Raw genomic sequence first — 22,740 nt, forward strand, 5'->3', positions numbered from 1 at the left:
AAACAACATATTCATGATGATGTCATCCATGCCTAAATTATGACGTAATAATTGAATTTCTGGAACGTGATCTGCACAAAAATTGTACAGGAGAATTAAATTGATGACGTCATTGGTGACATGGTTCGGCAGCCATTTTGGATTGAACAGAAATCTATGTCATCAATAAATCACACAAACAAAGCAGCTAACAAGAACAGCACTCAGTAGAGAGCATACCTCCGCCTGGTTGGCCATATCACTCAATGGTGAAGAATCACTTAAAAAATTATACTAGCCAGATCTGAATCTTCACCAAAATTGAATCAATTCTTCCGTGTTACACACACAATCTGTCCAACAAGTTTCGTCCAAATACATCCATAACTTTTTGAGATATCTTGCTATGTATCGTTTTTAGCCATCTCTCCCAATGGTGAAGAATCACTTAAAAAATTTAATAATTCTCATATCCGAATCCATATTCAGATCTTCACCAAAATCGAATAGTCCTGGTAACACACCCAACCGGTCCACCAAGTTTCGTCCAAATCCATCCACAACTTTTTGAGATATCCTGCTATGTATCGTTTTTGGCCCCATCTTCCAATGGTGAAGAATCACTTTAAAAATTCTAGTAGCCGGATCCGAATCCGGATCTTCACCAAAATCTAATCATTTCGTTCTTGTCACGCACGCTACATCTCTGCCAAATTTCCTCCAAATCCGTCCACAACTTTTTGAGATATTTTGTTCACAAACAAACAAGCAAACGGACAGACAGGGGTGAAAACATAACCTCCATTCACCTTTGGTGGTGGAGGTAATAAACACCAAAAAATACACCACACAAACACGTCCTGGCGACGGTCTCCATTCTCCGATTGTTCTTTATTATTGTTCTATGTGTTAGCTCTTACACGAGCCTCGACGTGGTATACAAAAAAAGAAATTACGGTACTTTATGTGACCATGCAATTAAATTTGCCGCTCGTAGACCCTGCCCATGTCCTTGTTTCTCAAGACAGTGAATGGTAAGGTATTATATGAACTCTTAAGTTAGTTATTGAATCGATTCATCAGAAATTATTGGCTCAGACTCAACAAGAAGCTTACAAAGGGATTGTCTGAATGACAAGGACATTAAGAAACAGGGGACAAATTGAAAATATACGACATAAAATTCAAATATTGTTTTTTTTGGCTTTGGTGCCAGGACTTTCATTCAGTAGGCTATCTAGGATGGAAAAATCTAAATGAGCAAGGAAAACATGCCCAAATCAAACAAATTAAGCAACTATTGAAGATAATGTGCTGAGAAAGTACCCACCTGTAGGCCAGTGAGGGCCGTGGTCAGATTCCACACCTTAATGTACCCTGAGAGTGTAACTGCAACCACGTGCTCTTCTTTTATGCAAAGTATGGTATAGGGTTACTTACACAAGAGCACATAAGGTTGTTCAGTTATTAAATGTACAAGACATATGTATCTTAATCTGCATCAATAACATTCCACAGGATGCACATTGTGAACCCACATACCATGTTCCCCTGGTGATGACAGCACCGTGAGGGTTGTGACCCAGTCTGGAGAGATCTTTGAGACCAGCGAGTGGAGGATTCCAAGACTTGCTGCATCCATAATAAGGACCTCTGGGTAGTTTCCATGGCAGAGCAAGCGGTTACTGCTTATACCTCCTGTGCCACTGTTATAATACTAGGGGGAATATGACAGGACAAGGTAAAGAGTACAAGAGTTAGCACAACTACCAAGGGGTTTTATTGAGGTGCTGGTTTTTTATCATCCTAAAAATACTCTGAAACAAGATGCTTCCTATATCTGCGGTGCTTTACCTCACACAACTGCATCAGTACACAATCATGAGTATGATAACGCAATAAGATATTCAATGCAAAGTCTTTGTCTCGAGTATTCAGAAGCCAGACTCGGTGGTGTAATGGTTAGAGTGTCCACTGTCCACTCCGAGTCTGGGAGGTCAGCGGTTCAAACCCCGGCCGAGTCATACCAAAGACTTTAAAATAATACATGCTGCTTCCTTGCTTGAGGTTGAGCATTAAAAAAAAGGATAGACCACGGACAATCCACATTGGTTGGCATCCATGGGGAGGAGGAAATTCCTCATGAGGAAATGCTCGGCTGAGTGTGGTGAGAAAAGCGGCGCCATTGTTGTGACGTCACTGGTACCCAAAATATCCAGGGAAGTGATGGCACTTGCCCCAAGCTCAGTGGCTATTGATGGGCTGTATTAAATGGTTGGCTTCTCAGTGTGTCTGTGCGTGTCCGTATGTGTCCGTGTGTGTCCATGTGTGTGTCCGTGTCCATTTGTGCATGTGTGTGTATTTATGTGTGTGTATATGTGTGTGTGTGTGTGTGTGTGTGTGTGTGTGTGTGTGTGTGTTTGTGCATTGTGTGCGTCCGTATGTGTGTGTCCGTGTCCATTTGTGTGTGTGTGTGTGTGTGTGTGTGTACATGTGTACATGTGTACATGTGTGTGCATGTGTGTGTGTGCATTGTGTGCGTCCGTATGTGTGTGTGTCCATGTGTGTGTGTGTGTGTGTTTGTGTTTGTGTGTGGCAGATCCATTACAAGCCTTGGACCTTGTATAAAAAAAAACTTAAAAAAAAAAAACCGGTTGCTTGATTGCATCATTTGTGGGGATGCAGCTTGGCCGCTGATGCAGTGCCGCATGTGGATAAGGCAGGGAATTATAATATATCCAGGGTACTGAAAGGTACCATGGGAATCTAATGTTTACAAGTGAATGCTAGCCGATAAGACAACTGCCTCAGTATCCCTTTCAAAGACGGAATGCTGATAGATGCAAAGCCCTACCAGGAAAATGCCAAGGTGATCGTTTCTAATCGGGTCTGGAATTTAACCAGACTAGCAAAGACATTTGCCTAGAGGATATTCTTTGCGAGTAGGAAAACAAAACCCAATTACAACTTGGTTTGCTTCCAGCTCAAATATATTTCAATAGTGGGGCGGCTTAGCCCAAATATTCAAAAGAATTGTGCATTTTGTGAAACAAGCACCAAATTTGGCACAAATGTACATTAATATGTTGCGAACATTTTCAGATATTGGGCCACTTGAAATTCCGTAATTTTTTTTTTCAAATTTTTTCAAATTTCGTAATTTCAAATTTTTCGGGTGACACCGTCACAATTTCGGTCTTCGAGGCCGGCCGATAGGCAAAGTGTGACCGGAAGGGACGAGGTTCTCCTGACCACGTGGCCCTCGATCTGGGAAGCGAGAGGCGTTCCATTAGTGGACGCGCCCCTCACGCCCGACTTTTGGGCGGCCCCGGCAGGCCGTTTGTTTTGACGTTCCGTGACAGGCCCCGCACCCCCACCTCCGGGCCGACCGGAAGCTTGTGCTGAGTACATCATACCTGAACAACTCAGTGAGGCAGAACACAGCAGTGCACACCAGGGTGACCCCTTCAGTGCATAAACCAATTAACCTGTCCACTGCAGGGCATATAGAAATGAAGTTATTTTCTGCATATAATAATAATATAAGTTCAGTTCTATATAACAATTTCTGTTATCACCACTACCACTACAACTACCACTACTACAAGCTTTGTCTGGAATTTTGTGGACTAACAGACAAACAGACATACAGACAAGCTGGGATCAAAACATTACCTCCTTCCACCATTGAGTGTAGAGGTAAACATCATGGAAATTATATCATGCCCTAGATTTAATTCATGCTTACCCGTGTATTTGCTTCACTGGTTCACAAGGTCTTTTGCATACATGTAATTCAGACTCTCGTCTTCATTGCTGACCACAAAATGTTCGCAACATATTAATGTACATTTGTGCCAAATTTGGTGCTTGTATCACAAAATGCACAATTCTTTTGAATATTTGGGCTAAGCCGCCCCACTATATCGGCCGGCCTCGAAGACCGAAATTGTGACGGTGTCACCCGAAAAATGTGAAATTACGAAATTTGAAAAAATTTGAAAAAAAAAATTACGGAATTTCAAGTGGCCTAATATCTGAAAATGTTCGCAACATATTAATGTACATTTGTGCCAAATTTGGTGCTTGTATCACAAAATGCACAACAGGTTTGCTATGCTGCTACACTAAAACTCGCTTGTGTAAACAAGGCCCAAGTTAAGACGATACGCAAGCAATGCCAGCTCGATTTGGCATCTCAAATGTTTGAACAACAATACAAGCACCATTTCCCGTCGTAAGGAGTGCAAACCTTTTATGATGCTCATTTGCCTATTTAGCTCATTTGCGTTCGATGCCCGAGTGCAGGCCCAGGAGACATTATGAGGATGCTCATTTGCCGAAATAAAAAAACAAAATCTTCATTTGAATCATATTCTGGATTACCCCAAAAATGCGTGCAGTTTGCTACATTCCCATTGTAATGCGATCCGAGGGTAACAGATGTTTGAGGCTTAAAGATAAGAGCTGAAAGAAGCTTCCCTTAACCTCTCAGTGAGGTGAGAGAGAGAACAGGTTATCACCACCGATGGATTTCAGGAAAAAAAACTGAGACTCACATGGATGCCGGTGTGTGTGCAGGCGAGCTTGCTGAACTCCAGGCAACGTCCATCGCTTACGTCCCACAAGCACATCTCTCTGATGGACAAGAATCACGCTTGCAATGACTATTCAATGGTCTTCAAGATACATTTTCCACTGGATTCCACAGTGACACTTTGAGGTAGCTCCGTAAAACCAGAATTTTTTTTTTATTTTTTTTAATTAGCTTGACAGTCAGATTAGGCCAAATCACCTCCACACATTGTTTTTGTCCAGGACACATACGAGTTTGCAAGTTTGGTTCTGCAGTGGCATCACCTACCCATTGTCGGCGGCACTGACAAAGCAGCAGCGGTCGGGACCCTGACCGGCCCGGCACAGGCATGTGATGGCGGCCGTGTGACCGAAGAGGAGAGCACGGGGAACAATCTGCCATTTTCAAAAGGAGAGATAAAAGCCATAGCATTACAGCAGTTATTTCATTTCCAACTACGTATCAGTAACGTCAAAATATAAGACGTAGCTTGTGAATACAGATTACTACAGCAAGATACAGTACCAGTCGATTTAAAAGTTAGATCAAGTTTTTTTTTTTTTTTTTACATACAAGATCGAGGCTCGTGTAAGAGCTAAAACGTATTAAAAATTAAATTATAAAATTATTCTATTATTAAAAAATTAAACGAGAACGCCACTCAGTAGAGCGCATACTCCCGCCGTGGGTTTAGTTGGAATAATACGTTTTGTTGAACATCCCCTCTCCCCAAAACAATAAATGAAAAAGAAAGTAGGCCCTTACGGTCAGAGAATTTATTTTGATATATCTCGGAATTGGAGGAGAAAAACATCATTTAAGAATAAGAATAAAAGCTTTAATGCAGTAAAACAGAAAAAATCTTTCCCCAAAAAATTCCCAAAAATAATTCCTGTATCGGGAATAATATCCTGAGCTTCACCAAAAACTAATCAATTCTTCCTTATCCCAAGGGCAATCATCCCACCAACTTTCATCCAAATCCGTTCAGAACTTTTCCAGATATCTTGTTCACAAACACACAAACACACAAACATATGAACACACACACACACGGACGGACACGATCAATGCATAACTCCATGGCGGGAGTAACAAGTGAATCCTCTTGGATTGCGCTGAGGTTCGGGCATGGAATTTCTAGGAGGAAGTATAATTTGTATGCAATGAAAGTACATGTAATATGGGATCGAGTACGATCGAGTAAGCTTCACCAGTGCGCGTGCGCGAATTTACGTCACGTCGGCAGCGAGAAGGCGTTCCCCAACACGAACCAATCAGGAACTGCCACGCCCACTTATATGATCTCAGAATTCCTGTGACAGGAATTAGCGTTACACTGGCTGGAAGTCATTCGCTAGAGGCGCTTCCTCAGCGCCAATCACCAGTGCGCGTGCGCGAATTTACGTCACGTCGGCAGCGAGAAGGCGTTCCCCAACACGAACCAATCAGGAACTGCCACGCCCACTTATATGATCTCAGAATTCCTGTGACAGGAATTAGCGTTACACTGGCTGGAAGTCAATCGCTAAAGGCGCTTCCTCAGCGCCAATAAACCTGAAAATCGCAGAGCCAGAACCAGAATTATTTTTTGGTCTGGGAAGCCCATGCGAGGTTTCTTCTTCAGCCTCTCACAACCCTGGGTGAATATGCGATCTCTTTTTAAAAAGTTCGAATTTTGCCAAATCTGTTTTATTCGTTTGTTAATATACCTCAGCCATTGATAAATCTGGAATTATAATTTTATTTGAGGTTCAAATTAACCCGGGACATTATGTCAAACGATGCCTGCAAGTCTGTACATGTGATAAATAATTAATCGTCCACAGTCTTTGTTCGTCATGGGTATGCGATTCTGCCTGCAAAGTTTGGCCTCGATCTGTTCAGGCGTTTTGGAGAAAATTGGATTTTAGTGTATTTCACTCAAAACAATATGGCGGCCGAACCACGTGACCTGTGACGTCATAATTACCATAAAAATATTCTGCAGACCGAGTCCCTCCTATGGTAAAATTTTGCTCTCAATCGGTCCAATTATTGCAGAGAAAATAGTTTTTAAAGGAAAACAGAAAAAAAAAATTCCTGGATTCGGAATAATTTCCTGAGCTTCACCAAAAACTAATCAATTCTTCCAATATCCCAAGTGAAATCATCCCACCAACTTTCATCCAAATCGGTTCAGAACTTTTCCAGATATCTTGTTCACAAACACACGAACACACACACACACACGAACACACACACACATTTTATTTAAAAATTGAATTTATTAAAGTTGCATTGTTACTGTAATTATTGTGCATCCCAAATTTTGCAGAAATTTGTTTCAGTGACATATAAGTAGTTCATAGACAGAGCTGGGAACCTCCGTAAGCACACCTGGGTCCAGCTAAGAGATGCTAGATCACACAGTTCCACCAGCCAAGAGGGTCGTACCTGATGGTCCGTCTTCAAGTCCCACAGACAGAGTTGACCATCACAGCAACCCGTTATGAGCGTGCATTGATCCTCCGCTAGAAGTACACTGCAAACGCAATGGCTTGGTGCTTGTCGTCCCCACAACACGATGGGAATGACGAGGGACTGGCCACTCATCTCCACCTCGTTACTGCACCTGCACATCACGCACAATTAATAGCATGTCGACTCACCGTGGGGTTTTCAACCTGCCAATGATGTTTTTTCTCGCTATCCGAAAGCTGAAACGTTAGTATAAATAGGCATTATTAGCCAGGCGAAGGGCGTCAAGCATGAAACGCCCCCTTTTTACCTCACCTGGAACGAAGTTCAGGGGCGCTTACGCAATGGCGCGACAGCGCGTCGTCAGTCCGTAAACGCTTGCGACTTCTTCTCTGAAACCGCTGATGGGATTGTGACCAAATTTGGCACAAATTATATTTGTTATGTTGTGACTAAAGTTTGTTCACGGCATTAAAAAATATCGGAGTCTAAGGGGGTCTACCGGGGGTCAAAGTGGATCCACGTTTGACCCCTCAAATTTACTTTTTCCTCTGAAACTACAAACACTATTTTGATTAAACTTGACCACAACCTTCATCACCCATGATGTACCGAAGTTTGTTGACGGCATTAAAAAAAAAAAATTGGGATCTAAGGTAGTCTATGGAGGGGGTGGGTGGGCGGTTGCCCCTCAAAATATGTTCTTCTTTTTTGTATTTGTTTAAAGTCTTATGATTACATATAGTATGATTGTACATGCTGCCCTGTCTTCTAACAACCATCTATCTATAATTCCATTAATCTCTGTGTGTATGTGTGTGTGTATGTATGCGACAACGATTTCTCGACAACTACCGGTCCGATATACTTGAAACTTGCCAGGTATATTGCTGGGGACCCGAGGATGTGCCTTTTCAAGGTTTGAAATTAATCGGACAAGTACTTACCGAGCTATGGCGATTTAGCCGTTCGCCGTTCGCTTTGGCGTTGCGAATGGACCAAACCATTGCATGTAAATAGAGGGGGGGGTTCTGTGGTCGTTGCGAATGGACCAAACCATTCATGTAAATAGAGGGGGGGGGGGTTCTGTGGTCGTTACTGCCACGTGGTTTCAAAGTTTTTTTTTGTTGTTGTTGTTTGCACGCATGTTTTTTTGCACCCACGTACGGGCACGCCCTAGGATGTTTACACACACACACCCCTACACAAATTTTTTTTTTTTTTTTTTTTTGGCAAGGAACGGGCACCCACGTACGGGCACGTCCTAGCTTATATATAGTACGGGCATGCCCTAGTTACTAGAATGCCACTCAGTAGAGCGCATACTCCCGCCATGGGTGGCCGCTGCTGAGCCCGATCTTCCAATGGTAAAAAAATCCTTCAAAAAATTCCTGGATCCGGAATAATATCCTGAGCTTCACCAAAAACTAATCAATTCTTCCTTATCCCAAGGGCAATCATCCCACCAACTTTCATCCAAATCCGTTCAGAACTTTTCCAGATATCTTGTTCACAAACACACGAACACACACACGGACGGACACGATCTAATGCATTACTCCCTGGCGGGAGTAAAAATTGGTTTAAAATGCCATGATACGGTTTTAAATACCTTTAGTAAGTGTAGTATACTGCTTTATTCTACCAGGTGAGCACCCAGGGGTATTGCCTCTATGTTTCTTTCCACCTTGGAGATGTGTTCTAGGAGTGTGGTTGGTATGGGGGAAGCCATTTACATGGAGGCTCTTCCCTGTAAACGGTTTATTTCTCGGCAGGGAAAATGATCAAAAGTGTTGTCAGTTGAACTTCCTCTCCAAAGGATGGCATACTCATTGATGAAGATGACCACCTTGCTCATGAAATGCCAGGGTAAGTTTACAACCGGGCCAGGAAATGAACCCAATTGAGACGGTTGAAAGGTCAACATGCTACCTTTGAGCCAAGGTTTTTCCAACGGTGATATGCTACCTGGCACAAACCCTAACCCTCAGCCCGAATGAAAGTCTCGATTGTGAAAAATTTCAAATCACGTGAGCCTTTGATACGCTAACAAGGAATGGCATCACACTGGCGGCCAAAGACCTTTTTTTGGGGAATACAAATATTTAATGACAATCTCATCCTGATCCATGATCCTTATTACCCCCATTAACCCTTCCAAACCCAACCCTCTTACTTGCCAATTCCAGTGTTCTCTCTCATTTTTTCTCTGTCCTCTTCTTTTTTGCTTTAGCATTTGTTTATCCTGTTGACAGTTGCCCGCTATCCCCCTGTCAATTTAACCTTGCTCCTCCATGAGCCACACTATCGTAGACAAAAGAAAAGTGACTCAAGACCGCATTTCAAACCCACCAACTCTGTCAAGGCAGGTAGCTTTAGCCGGTAAATCATACAATCTCCAACCCCCACCGACGCCCACCTTCACCCTCCCAATATAGCACACCAGATGCAGCTCACAGCTCTAAATAAATACAAATGTATAAAGGTTTGTCCTTCATACAAATCAATAGACATCAAATAGTGTATGAATGCTCAATATCTGTTCTGATGGATATTCTGTCAATTGCTCCATGATATTGGAAGCTGAAATGATGTCCCATGCAATCTAAATCCGCTGAGTGCAACGCCTAAAGAATCTATTGTAAGTGTAAACTCCAATGAGCTGTCACAGATACCCGCTAACACCTCGCTTAGCTGCTCGGCCACCTCTCGCAATACTCGAGGATGGATATTATCCGGCCTTAATGTTCTCGCCGCTTCTCTACTTACACCACTCCGATCTGGATTTCCTTTAAAAACCCCTTGATCATCTCCTTGATGGATACTCTCAGCTACTAGTAATTCTCCTGACTGTTCCTGTGTAAACAATGAAGCAAAAGTGCTGTTTAATAAGCCTGCCTATGTCGCTTTCACCACTAACCAATCTCACTGCGTTATTCCTCAATGGGCCCACACTTCTCTTAACCTGTTATTTACCCCCCTTATTACACTAACAGCTCCAGTACTTAAGGAAAACCAGCCTCGGTGGTGTAATGGTTAAAGCGCCCGCTCCGAGTCTGAGAGGTCAGTGGCTCTAATGCTGGCAGAGCCATACCAAAGACTTAAAAAATGGTACGAGCTGCTTCTTGCTTGATGTTCAGCATTTAAAAAGGAAAGAGCACAGACAAACAATGCTGGGAGGACAATGGCAAAGCACCCAATATAAACCTCGTCAAGAAACTGCGTCGGTAGCACCAATGCTCTGTGAAGGGTATGGTACATCAGGATCACATCAAATAAAAAAAAACATACGGGCAACACCCATGGCAGTCACCTGGTAGAATAAACAGTATGCTGCACTGAATAAAGGTATTTTAAACCAATTTAAATGGTTGCTAGAAGACAGGGCAGCATGTAGATCATACTAAAATAATCATAAAACTTTAAATAAACAAACAAAAAAATAACTATTTTGGGGGGGCAACCCCTCCCTCCCCTCCACCCCGTGTGCCTCCTCAGACCGCAATTTTTCCAATGCCTTGAACAAACATTGGTACATCACGGATGATAACGGTTGTGGTGACGTTTCATCAAAATTGTGTGTGTAGGTTCTGAGAAGAAAAAGCAAATACCCATTTTGGCGTGGCAAGCCCCCCCATAGACCACCATAGACCCCGATTTTTTTTAATGTCATGAACAAACTTTAGTCACAACACAACAAATATAATTTGTGACAAATTTGGTCGCAATCCCATCAGCGGTTTCGGAGAAGAGGTTTCAAGTGTTTACGGACCGACAGACAACGCGCCATCGCATTAGCTCCCCTGAACTTCGTTCCAGGTGAGCTAACTAGAACGGCACTCGGTAAAGCGCATACCTCCACCAGCCTGAACAGTTTATGTTTTCTATCCCATTGATAGGCCGGATCTGGATTCGGACATGAACCAAAACCTAATCGGCTTGTTCTTGTCACATACCCAATTCATCCACCAAGTTTAGTCATAACTCGTCCATAACTTTGTTAAATATCATGTTATATACATCACTTTTTCGTCTGATCTCTCAATGGTGAAGAATCACTTTTTTTTTTTAAACCCTTCATATCTGAATCCATATTCATATCTTCACCAAAATCAAATCGATTTGGTCTTGTCACATACCCAAACTGTCAACCAAGTTTCAGCCGAATCCGTCCATAACATTTTGAGATATCCTGCTATATATATATCGGTTTTAGCCTGATCACTCAATGGTGAAGAATCATTTAAAAATTCTCTGATCCAGATCCGGATTTGAATCTTCACCAAAATTGAATCAACTCTTCCTTGTCACATACGCAACCACTCCAACAAGTTTCATCCAAATCCGTGTACAATGTTTTGAGATATCCTGCTATATATCGTTTTTGGCCCTATCTCTCAATTGTGATGAATCACTCAAAAATTATAGTATCTGGTGCTGGATCCAGATCTTCACCAAAATCGAATCATTTCATCCTTGTCACATGCAGTACCTCTCCACCAACTTTCGGCCAAATCCGTCCACAAACTTTTGAGATATCTTGTTCACAGCCAAACAAACAGACAGGGGTGGAAACATAACCTCCATCCATCTTCGGTGGCGGAGGTAAAAACTTAACGAATACCTTGCTATTATCTATTATTTCTCATAGTTTGGCCACATCTTTTCCATATTCTCGTTTGACCTGCCAAGTTACTTGCCTCATGATAACCAAATGATGATTTGATTTGCCTAATGACAACCAAACAAATTGCGATGATAAAGAAGACACTTTGACATCATGGCAGATTGTCTGGTTCACCTTCATCGTTTCAGCACTTACATTATAAAGTAGGGACCAATGTACAGTACATGCCAGACAAGAATACATTCACTGTGTACAAACCAAACTAGATTGACGCGATTGGTGGAAGAGTTGTTTTCATAAAAGAACACCGGGGGCGACCATCCCCAACCACCCCCGTCCACAGGTTGAGTAGAGTGAAATGACGCTCAGATATGAGGGTTAGCTACATAAGCAGTCGGGGACAATCTGAAGGTGATTGCTCGGGTGAAGTTGGTTAACCAGTGGAATGGTTATCCTTTAAAATCCTTCAAATAACCAATAATGCAATCTCTCCTGGCGAGTCCGACTAGGAGAAGGACAACTTTTCCCAGTCTGACAGACTAGGAGAAGGACAAATAAAACCTCTCTGTCTTGTGGGTTATCCATGTTGGAGTAAGACTAGGAGAAGGAAAACTCTGATGCAACACACCAATGGGCCAGAAAAGCTCATTAGGTTTGGTTGTAGCTGATGACTACAAACCTAATCCTTCATCGGTAGCAGTGGCGATGCACCGCAGTCATAACCAGTTGAAAGCACGATGACTTTGCATAGCAGCACCAGCGTTCAAACCCCTGCCTCAAACTTTCATATATCTCATAGGTCTGCCGACCTTTATGACAATTATCCCCTAAACCCGCAAGGACGGATTTAGTCCTAAATGAGATCAATGGAAGGACTTTGCCCCCCTAAGAAACCTTTGTTTTTTGGACAGCTCAACCGTCATAGTTTGTCTTCCACTTGTGCAATTTTAAGAACTTGACAAACACATTAATGATTTCAAATATCTCAGTGATTTGTATTCAAGAACATAGAAGAGTTCACAAATGATTGGACTCAGATATTCAAAACACCAGAATTGGCAGGGCCACCTTGTTTACAGCTTCTGCCACATATATAGTCGAATAGGAGCAGCAATTGGTGGAGTTGGAAGAATAGTCAAATCTTCCTTGCTGAACAACCGAAGATCAATAAGGAACTCTCTGGAACTCTCTCTGCAACTCTCTGGAAAATCCTCTCGATCTCTTTTTCTGATGACTCCACTCTCTGCCACTCCATACCTCATCCCTCAATTCAGAAGGCAGCAGCCTCCTTACTCCCTGCAGACCTGGACAAAATCACAGACTGGTCAAACAAGTGGAGCATGTCTTTCAATCCTGACAAATCTCACACTCTTACTATGTCTCTCCGAAAAGACCATCTGGAAAACCCTCCCATCTACTTTCTCAACAATCCTCTCCAAGAAGTTCTGTCATTCAAGCTTTTTGGTCTCACTATCTGCCATTGTATTCTAACTTATTATTCTAGAGAGAGATTCTAGAGAGAGTTTACATTCTAGAGTTTACTCTCTCTCTCTCTCTCTAAGGGTCTTCAAAACTCCAGTTGAGTCAATCCTCTATGGGTGTGAATCCTGGGCCTTGACAAAAAATTTGGAGAAATCACTGAACAGTTCTTGGCAAGACTATATCACTAACAGGTATCTGTATGGTTATTTGCCCCACATCTCTGCTATTGTGAGGGAACACCGACTTCACCTTGCTGGTCATGTGATGCGACATGAAGAATTTGCAAAGAAAGTTAAACTCCGGAGGCCCGAGGAACCCTGGAGAAGAGGAACCGCGGAGACAGTCAGACAAACAGGGGTGAAAACATAACCTCTATCCACCTCTGGTGGCAGAGGTAGTCACTATAGGTTGGAGGTGAGGCCAGTCCACATTGAAGACATGACAGCTTTGCCGACGAAGGATATCATGAAGGAGGTTCATGAAACCAAGTGAATACGTGATACAAGTTGATGAGACAGCAGACAAAACGTTGCAGAGCAGAGCATTAGAAGGGACAGGTGTATGAGAGGGAGCAGGTGTAGAAGAGTGCTATGTACCGTATACTTCCTGCTGCATCCAAATCCCCATACCCCAACCACAAACTATGCAGGGTTTGAATGCTCTACCGCACTCATATTCATTGGCCCTACCTGGGGGTTCTATTTGCTCATCACAGCACATTCATTTATGTTTACGGGTGGAAGTGTCAACTGGGTGAGGTGGTCGTCAGCATGGATAGTTGGTCGGTGAGGTGGTCGTCAGCATGGATAGTTGATCGGTGAGGTGGTCGTCAGCATGGATAGTTTATCGGTGGAGTGGTCGTCAGCATGGATAGTTGGTCGGTGAGGTGGTCGTCAGCATGGATCGTTGGTCGGTGAGGTGGTCGTCAGCATGGATAGTTGGTCGGTGAGGTGGTCATCAGCATGGATAGTTGGTCGGTGAGGTGGTCGTCAGCATGGATATTTGGTCGGTGAGGTGGTCGTCAGTATGGATCGTTGGTCGGTGAGGTGGTCGTCAGCATGGATAGTTGGTCGGTGAGGTGGTCGTCAGCATGGATAGTTGGTCGGTGAGGTGGTCGTCAGCATGGATAGTTGGTCGGTGAGGTGGTTGTCAGCATGGATAGTTGGTCGGTGAGGTGGTCATAAGCATGGATATTTGGTCGGTGAGGTGGTCGTCAGCATGGATAGTTGGTCGGTGAGGTGGTCATCAGCATGGATAGTTGGTCGGTGAGGTGGTCGTCAGCATGGAGAGTTGGTCGGTGAGGTGGTCGTCAGCATGGATAGTTGGTCGGTGAGGTGATCGTCAGCATGGATAGCTGGTCGGTGAGGTGGTCATCAGCATGGATAGTTGGTCGGTGAGGTGGTCCTCAGCATGGATAGTTGGTCGGTGAGGTGATCGTCAGCATGGATAGTTGGTCGGTGAGGTGGTCATCAGCATGGATAGTTGATCGGTGACGTGGTCGTCAGCATGGATAGTTGGTCGGTGAGGTGGTCGTCAGCATGGATAGTTGGTCGGTGAGGTGGTCGTCAGCATGGATAGTTGGTCGGTGAGGTGGTCGTCAGCATGGATAGTTGGTCGGTGAGGTGGTCATCAGCATGGATAGTTGATCGGTGACGTGGTCGTCAGCATGGATAGTTGGTCGGTGAGGTGGTCATCAGCATAGATAGTTGGTCGGTGAGGTGGCCGTCAGCATGGATAGTTGGTCGGTGAGGTGGTCGTCAGCATGGATAGTTGGTCGGTGAGGTGGACGTCAGCATGGATAGTTGGTCGGTGAGGTGGTCGTCAGCATAGATAGTTGGTCGGTGAGGTGGTCGTCAGCATGGATAGTTGGTCGGTGAGGTGGTCGTCAGCATGGATAGTTGGTCGGTGAGGTGGTCGTCAGCATAGATAGTTGGTCGGTGAGGTGGTCGTCAGCATGGATAGTTGGTCGGTGAGGTGGTCGTCAGCATGGATAGTTGGTCGGTGAGGTGGTCGTCAGCATAGATAGTTGGTCGGTGACGTGGTCGTCAGCATGGATATTTGGTCGGTGAGGTGGTCGTCAGCATGGATAGTTGGTCGGTGAGGTGGTCGTCAGCATAGATAGTTGGCCGGTGACGTGGTCGTCAGCATGGATAGTTGGTCGGTGAGGTGGTCGTCAGCATGGATAGTTGGTCGGTGAGGTGGTCGTCAGCATGGATAGTTGGTCGATGAGGTGGTCGTCAGCATGGATAGTTGATCGATTTAAACTGGATTTTGACAAGTACAGTACTTAGACGTAATTGGCATGGTAGGTAGCTTAATATTAGCCAGGTGTGAAGGGCAGGAATGGTAGCTAGCATAATATTAGCCAGGTGTGAATGGCAGGAATGGTAGCTAGCATAATATTAGCCAGGTGTGAATGACAGGAATGGTAGGTAGCTTAATATTAGTCAGGTATGATTGACAGGAATGGTAGGTAGGTTATCATTAGCCAGGTAAGATTGGCAGGAATGGTAGGTCAGTTAATATTAGCCAGATGTGCTGGGCAGGAATGGTAGGTAGCTTAATATTAGCCAGGTGTGAATGGCAGCAATAGTAAGTAGCTTAATATTATCCAGATGTGATTGGCAGGAATGGTAGGTAGCTTAATATTAGTCAGGTATGATTGACAGGAATGGTAGGTAGGTTATCATTAGCCAGGTAAGATTGGCAGGAATGGTAGGTAGGTTATTATTAGCCAGGTAAGATTGGCAGGAATGGTAGGTCAGTTAATATTAGCCAGATGTGATGGGCAGGAATGGTAGGTAGCTTAATATTAGCCAGGTGTGAAAGGCAGCAATAGTAGGTAGTTTAATATTAGTCAGGTATGATTGACAGGAATGGTAGGTAGGTTATTATTAGCCAGGTAAGATTGGCAGGAATGGTAGGTAGGTTAATATTATCCAGATGTGATTTTTTTTTTTTTTTTTTTTTTTTTTGCATACAAGATCGAGGCTCGTAAAAGAGCTAACATAATCACACAAAAAGACAAACCGACACACAAAACAAAAAAAACAAGGGGAGCGGCAGACAAGATGGGGAGAGAGGGGGAGGGACACAAACACAACATTTGAGAGCAGGGACATCGGGAGGACATCGGGGGAGGTGGGAGAGGAATAAAACATATGAACACTGCAAGGACTCTGGGGAGAATTACATGGGGTAGAAAAGATCAAGGTTTTCGATGGGGGAAGATAAGAGATGGTGGTGAACAGCTGTTTTAAAGACCTAGAGGGAGGAGTGGGATTGAAGGGCGTGGGGGAGTTTGTTCCAGCGGCGGGAGAAAAGGGGAATGAAAGAGTGAAGGTGAGCAGAGAGCCTAGACTTTGGCAGTTTAACCATAAGAGGGTTGCAATGCAGGCAGATCTTGTGCGACCTGAAGGAATATTGGGGGGACAGAGCACAGAGAGAGCTGGGGGAGCAAGGCCGGAGAGGAGTCGGTAGAAGACAGAAAGACCACCAACCTGCCTGCGGTGAGTGAGTGAAAGGCCCTCGGAGTTGACTACATCGCAGGAGATTCCAATGATTCTGAAAGCTTTGGCCTCAACAGCGTGAAGCCAAGCAAGGTGTGAGGCAGGAGCACCAGCCCAGAGGGGGGAACAGTATTCCATTGAGCTGCGGATGAAAGCCTTGTATGTGGTGAGGAGCTCAGGTGTGCCAAGGAAGGACTTCGCATGACGGAGGATGCCCAGTCGGCGACTGGCTTTGGAGGCCAGCTTGGAAATGTGGTTTTCCCAAGAAAGATCATGGCAGATAGTGAGACCCAAAAGCTTGAGCGACAGAACTTCTTGGAGAGGATTGTTGAGAAAGTAGATGGGAGGGTTGTCCAGTCGGTCCTTTTGGAGAGACATTGTAAGAGTGTGAGATTTGTCAGGATTGAAAGACATGTTCCACTTGTTTGACCAGTCTGTGATTTTGTCCAGGTCTGCAGAGAGTGAGGAGGCTGCAGACTGCCGATCTGAGGGATGAGGAATGGAGCGGCAGATAGTGGAGTCATCAGCAAAGAGATAGAGAGGATTTTCCAGAGAGTCGGAGAGGTCATTGATGAAGACCAGAAATAGCACAGGGCCCAGAACACTACCTTGGGGAACTCCAGCCAGAACAGGAAGGGAAGATGAGAGAAATCCATTCAGGGCCACACGTTGCCTACGACCAGAGAGGAAATCCGCAAGCCATGAGTGGAGATTTCCCTGAATACCATAGGAGGTGAGTTTGGTGAGCAGAGCTGGGTGCCAGACCGTATCGAAGGCATGTGATATGTCAAGTGAGACAGCTCTGATTTCCTGTTTGGCATTGAGGACCTCCATCCATTGTTGAGACAGCAGAAGCAACATGTCCAGAGTAGAATGACCTGGTCTGAATCCAAATTGATGATCAGAGATCAAGCCATTGGAGAAGAGGAAGGATTTGATATCTGAAGCAATGATGGATTCCATGACTTTGCTGATAATTGGGAGCAGGCTGATTGGTCTGTAATTGCAAGGATCTGTTTTTGCACCTTTTTTGTGTAAGGTGGTAATGTTTGCTGATTTCCAAGATGCTGGCAGATGACCTTGAGCAAAAGAGAGGGTGAAAAGAACAGAGAGAGGGTGAGATAGAGCAGCAGAGCAGGATTTTAGGACCCGAGGGCTGATGCCATCTGGTCCAGTTGCAGAATCAGAGTCGAGGTTTGATAAAAACTTCTCCACCTTGTCAGGAGAGAAGGACACAGAGTCCAGGAGCAGTTGGGTTCGACTGGGAAAGGTGGGAACAGAGAGATATGGGTTTGGGACACAAGATTTTGAGGCAAACACAGAGTTGAGGCATTCGGCTTTGTCACGTGCGGTGTCAACTGTGTAGCCATTTGAGGTAAGGGAGGGGATGGAGGGGGAACAAACACCAGAAACGGATTTGACCAGACGCCACCAGGATTTGGAGGAAGGAGACAGGTTTGAGAGTTCAATCTTGAGTGTGGAGAGATAGTGCTTCCTGGCACTCCTGAGGGTAGAAACACACTTGTTTCGAGCTTGGTGGAAGGAACTGAGATTGCCTTCAGTTGGATTTGCCTTCCAAGACGCAAAGGCAAGTTGTTTCAGGGCAACTGCCTCACCACAAGATTCAGTGTACCATGGACGGGAGGAAGGGTAAGACAACTGAAGACGAGATGGGATAAATCTGTGCATGAGAGAGAGCAGTTTGCTTTAGAAGAATTCCCAGGAAGAATTGATGTCAGAGGCATTAGAGATGGGAGACCAGTCCAGTTGATTGATGGCTGCTTGCAGACCGTGCCAGTCGGCCTGAGTGAAATGCCAGACTCGTCGGCGCTGAGGAGGCTCTCTGAGAATGGCTCGTGAGATGTCCACTTTAACAAGCACATGATCAAAAGAACCGATTGGAGCAGAAGAAGAGCAGCAGACATTTGCAGGGAAGTTAGTCATAACCAAGTCCAGAAGAGAAGATACTCCATTGACTGAGATCCGGGTCGGGAAATTGACAGATTGTGTCATTCCCAATGAGTCGCAGAAGTCCTTTGCTGAGGTGCCATGGCTGGTGAGAGATGAACCCACACCCAGCCAGCTGGCATGATGACAGTTGAAGTCGCCACATATGAGGAAGAGAGAGTTTGGATGAGTTGATAGAAGTTGGTCCATGTTGTCCGACAGAGAAATGTAAATGGAGTCATCACTGTTTGGAGGACGGTACAGAACACATATGAACAAAAGGTGGGAGCGGAGAGGAAGCAGTAGCCAGAGGTACTCCTGTGGGTGGGGTGGAGAGAGGGCAGTGCAGGGAGAGTGAGGAAGAGAGTTTTTGATAAGGATAGCCACCCCACGACCAGGACGAGGATCAGGTCTATCGTACCGGAGGAGGGAGTAACCAGGAAGAGATATTAAGGAATCAGAGACATCTTGAAGGAGGAAAGTTTCTGTTAAGCAGATCAAGTCTGGATTTTCAGAAGCAACCTGAATGGAGAGATCAATCAGGTTTGAGCGAAGGCCCCGGATGTTTGAGGTCCATACCGTTAGTGAGGAGAGAGGGGGAGCATCGGGTGCAGGAGCCGTTCCTTCGCGGCCCTGCTCCGGAACTGCCGTCAAGGCCCCACGCTGCTGTCGTTGCTGCTGTGGCTGCGGCTGCTCTGGGGACGTCGCGTGCTTTGCCAGGACTCGTCTGGTCCAACCACACAACTGAACAACGTGCTTGCTTCTTGCCCAACTCTCTTGCTTGGTCCAACTTTGGCGAGCAAGGCGACGAATAGCAGGCTTTGTGCTTCCCTGGACGATCTCCCCCTTGGACAAGAATCGCTGCTGGATGATCTCCCTGGATGATCTCTCTGGATGATCTCTCTGGATGATCTCTCTCAGTACCTTGCGCACGCGCTTTTATAGCGCCTCCGGCGATCAAGCCGCCGGCCTTCAGGACACGCCCATCGGTGTGCTCACCTCGGCCCTGGTTGGTCGCGCGACCCTCTGGCTCCGCCCTTGATGACGACGGGCGGGCACGCCCCTCTTCCCCGACCCGAGCACATGTTCAATGGTGGTTTTGGAGGGGATGTAATTGGCAATCGAGGCTTGGCAATGAAAGTTTTGGGAGTGGGAATGGGGAATGAAAGGAATCTACTCTATTTCACTTGGTGCAATGGAGTGTCATCTTAATGGAAGACAAGGCCTTACCCTAATACACATAATAAAGATATAACTATCAACCAGGGGGAAATCTATGATTGGCTAACGTGTATGCTTTATGGAATTAACTACGGGAACGCCCTTTGACCTTTATACAACACTGGAGGCAGGAGGGTCCAGAATAAAGCAATATTTCACAACAATTTACTATACAATACAACACAATAAAAAAAATACAATCCTCATATCCACAACAATATATAACAAATTGGGTTTGTTGTGATTTTCAAGTTAGCGATTCGTTTAAGAACGATGGAGGAGGGATGGAATGAATGAGAATTTAGAGCATGGAGTGATTTGGAATCATAAGAGATTGAATATTTTTTTGAAATGGAATGAGTTGAAGAGGAAATTGAAAGGAGCCTTTTAAATAAGAAGAAAAACAGCGTGTTGTAATAAACCACTGAATAAAACACTGAAGGGGATAGTTGAAACATATTTAAACAGAACTGTGAAGAACAATCTTATATTCACAAAAATACCAATGGGGAGAGGAAGCCTAGAGCGACGACCACGAGTCACTTGAACAGGGCAAAAGGTCCGATTGACAGGAATGGTAGGTAGGTTAATATTAGCCAGGTAAGATTGGCAGGAATGGTAGGTGGCTTAATATTATCCAGATGTGATTGACAGGAATGGTAGGTCAGTTAATATTAGCCAGGTGTGAATGGCAGGAATGGTAGGTCGGTTAATATTAGCCAGATGTGATTGACAGGAATGGTAGGTCGGTTAATATTAGCCAGATGTGATTGCCAGGAATGGTAGGTTAGGTTAATATTAGCCAGATGTGATTGACAGGAATGGTAGGTAGGTTAATATTAGCCAGGTGTGATTGACAGGAATGGTAGGTAGGTTATTATTAGCCAAGTGTGATTGACAGGAATGGTAGGTAGGTTATTATTAGCCAAGTGTGATTGGCAGGAATGGTAGGTAGGTTATTATTAGCCAAGTGTGATTGGCAGGAATGGTAGGTAGGTTATTATTAGCCAAGTGTGATTGGCAGGAATGGTAGGTAGGTTATTATTAGCCAAGTGTGATTGACAGGAATGGTAGGTAGCTTAATATTAGCCAAGTGTGATGGGCAGGAATGGTAGGTAGCTTATTAGCCAGGTGTGATTAGCAGAAATGGTAGGTAGCTTATTATTAGCCAAGTGTGATGTGCAGGAATGGTAGGTAGTTTAATATTAGCCAGGTGTGGTGGGCAGGAATTGCAGATAGGATAATATTATCCAGGTGTGGTTGACTTGTTATGCGTGCCAGTAGGAGATTCGTGATTTTGCACGTGTATCATGACAAATGAGAATGTGTGGCAAGAAAAACCCAAAAGTGCCACACGGACAGTGTTGTGTCCCTGGTTTGTTTGGAATGTGGAGATGACACGTGTTTGATGGGTCCAGTGGCCATCGCCCGAGTCTGGGTGTCCTGGTGTGTTACCTGGACGTAAAGGTCAAAGGGCACATACCAAAAGGACAACGCTTTAACTCATTGCTGGTAAAGTGCGAGTTGGAATGACTTACTTGCAATGTTCCTTGCTTGTTTGCAAGGAATGTAAACAATGTTTGTTCCTTGCAATGATTTATATCTGTTGATTTATATCATTACAAGGAACAAACAAACCATTATACACATCTTTAACATCTTCAGACAGATCACGTTTATAATTAATCCTGATGCTCAAGTGGGTCGTTCACCACCTTCCACCATCTCAGGTAGTTACCTCGACCCAATTTACCTGCAAATTGGTAAAGTACACTAAGCTTCCCCTCTCCTCTTCCTCCTCCTCGTCCTGGTCCTTCGTGTCATTGTTGCATCCTCGTCGTTCCGTAAACCGACATTTTGTACAGGAAAAAACTTTTATAACAACAATGTTACGTGGCGGGTCAATTACACCGGGAGACTCATGGTGTTGGTGCAACGGAGACCCCGACACGCACACACGTAGACACACCTCAGACACCTGTTAGCTGCGAACAACTCTTACTGTTACCACAGGGAATCAATGGGAATAAACCTGTTCCTGGTTCATCGAACGCACAACTCCAGGAAGCGATCGCTGCTGCACTGCAGGGATTGGGAATCCCCGATGAAGTCCAAATGGATTTGCTCTCCTGGATTCGCCACAACGACTCGACTTTCACGCACCTCGCCCTCTTTCAGCCGGATCGTCTCACCTGTTCCCGTCGATCCACGATCTATGACGACTCGGGAGAGCGTCGCCCGCTCTCGTCGCCCCCAACCACGACCAATCCCACTAACAGCACCCAGCGACTCGCACCGAACTCTCCTGGTCCTGGTGCGACTCGACGGTGAGGGAAACACCACTTCCGGTGATCCCGTGACGTTTCCTCCCCCCCTTTTTTTTCAACTTTACTCAGATTTAATCTAATTACACCTTACAAATCCTTCGATAGACATATTTTAGTGTTGTCACATTGATCTCTTTCCCGATCGTAAATATATCCTTATCCAGTTAATGCCCTCCCCTTCCTGCCTCACTCAGGCGTTAGCCAATCCCAATGCACTTCCGGTATACGTTGCAAATCGCAGTGTTACCTTTTCATCTGTACATATTGGCTTATTTATTTTTGTTTTTGTTTTTTAATTTCTTAAATCAATTAGCAAGGCGATTAATCGATATATTATATATACTATATATATATATATGACCAAATATTTGAGCGGTGTTTGAATTATATCAAACACGTTTGACTTGGTAAAAGACGTGTGTCCATGGTATGTGCCAATCACTGAGTTTTGTTCTTTGCATTCCTGGAGTGATGGGATCCAACTATAAACTTCCGTCCTGGAACTGCGCAGACATTGCTGGACCGGAGCGGTCCACTGGTCGTGCCGCAAGATGACCCGTTCAAAGTTAATCGCCTATCGCCGAAGAGTGTTTACCTAATGCGCGATCAAAA

At 44.7% G+C, this 22,740-nt stretch overlaps 1 protein-coding gene across 3 annotated transcripts in view; it reads right to left on the reverse strand.

Moving 5' to 3' along the window:
- Window positions 1-22,130, reverse strand: part of LOC137420664 (WD repeat-containing protein 7) — a 178,368-nt gene extending 156,238 nt beyond the window's left edge. For 2 of the 3 annotated variants that reach the window (XM_068105910.2, XM_068105908.2), the window contains exons 1-6: window positions 21,994-22,130; window positions 6,992-7,169; window positions 4,844-4,950; window positions 4,539-4,617; window positions 1,522-1,696; window positions 1,310-1,386 (exon numbers count right to left, since the gene is read on the reverse strand). In XM_068105910.2, the coding sequence (XP_067962011.2) occupies window positions 1,310-1,386; window positions 1,522-1,696; window positions 4,539-4,617; window positions 4,844-4,950; window positions 6,992-7,150 (597 nt within the window). In that variant the 5' untranslated portion in view covers window positions 7,151-7,169; window positions 21,994-22,130. The remainder of the gene's footprint in view (window positions 1-1,309; window positions 1,387-1,521; window positions 1,697-4,538; window positions 4,618-4,843; window positions 4,951-6,991; window positions 7,170-21,993) is intronic. The other variant, XM_068105909.2, reaches the window with a different exon arrangement.
- Window positions 22,131-22,740: the final 610 nt, after the last annotated feature.

Source organism: Myxine glutinosa, chromosome 2, assembly GCF_964187855.1.
Source record: "Myxine glutinosa chromosome 2, kmMyxGlut1.1, whole genome shotgun sequence".
In the NCBI taxonomy this organism is placed as follows: domain Eukaryota; kingdom Metazoa; phylum Chordata; class Myxini; order Myxiniformes; family Myxinidae; genus Myxine; species Myxine glutinosa.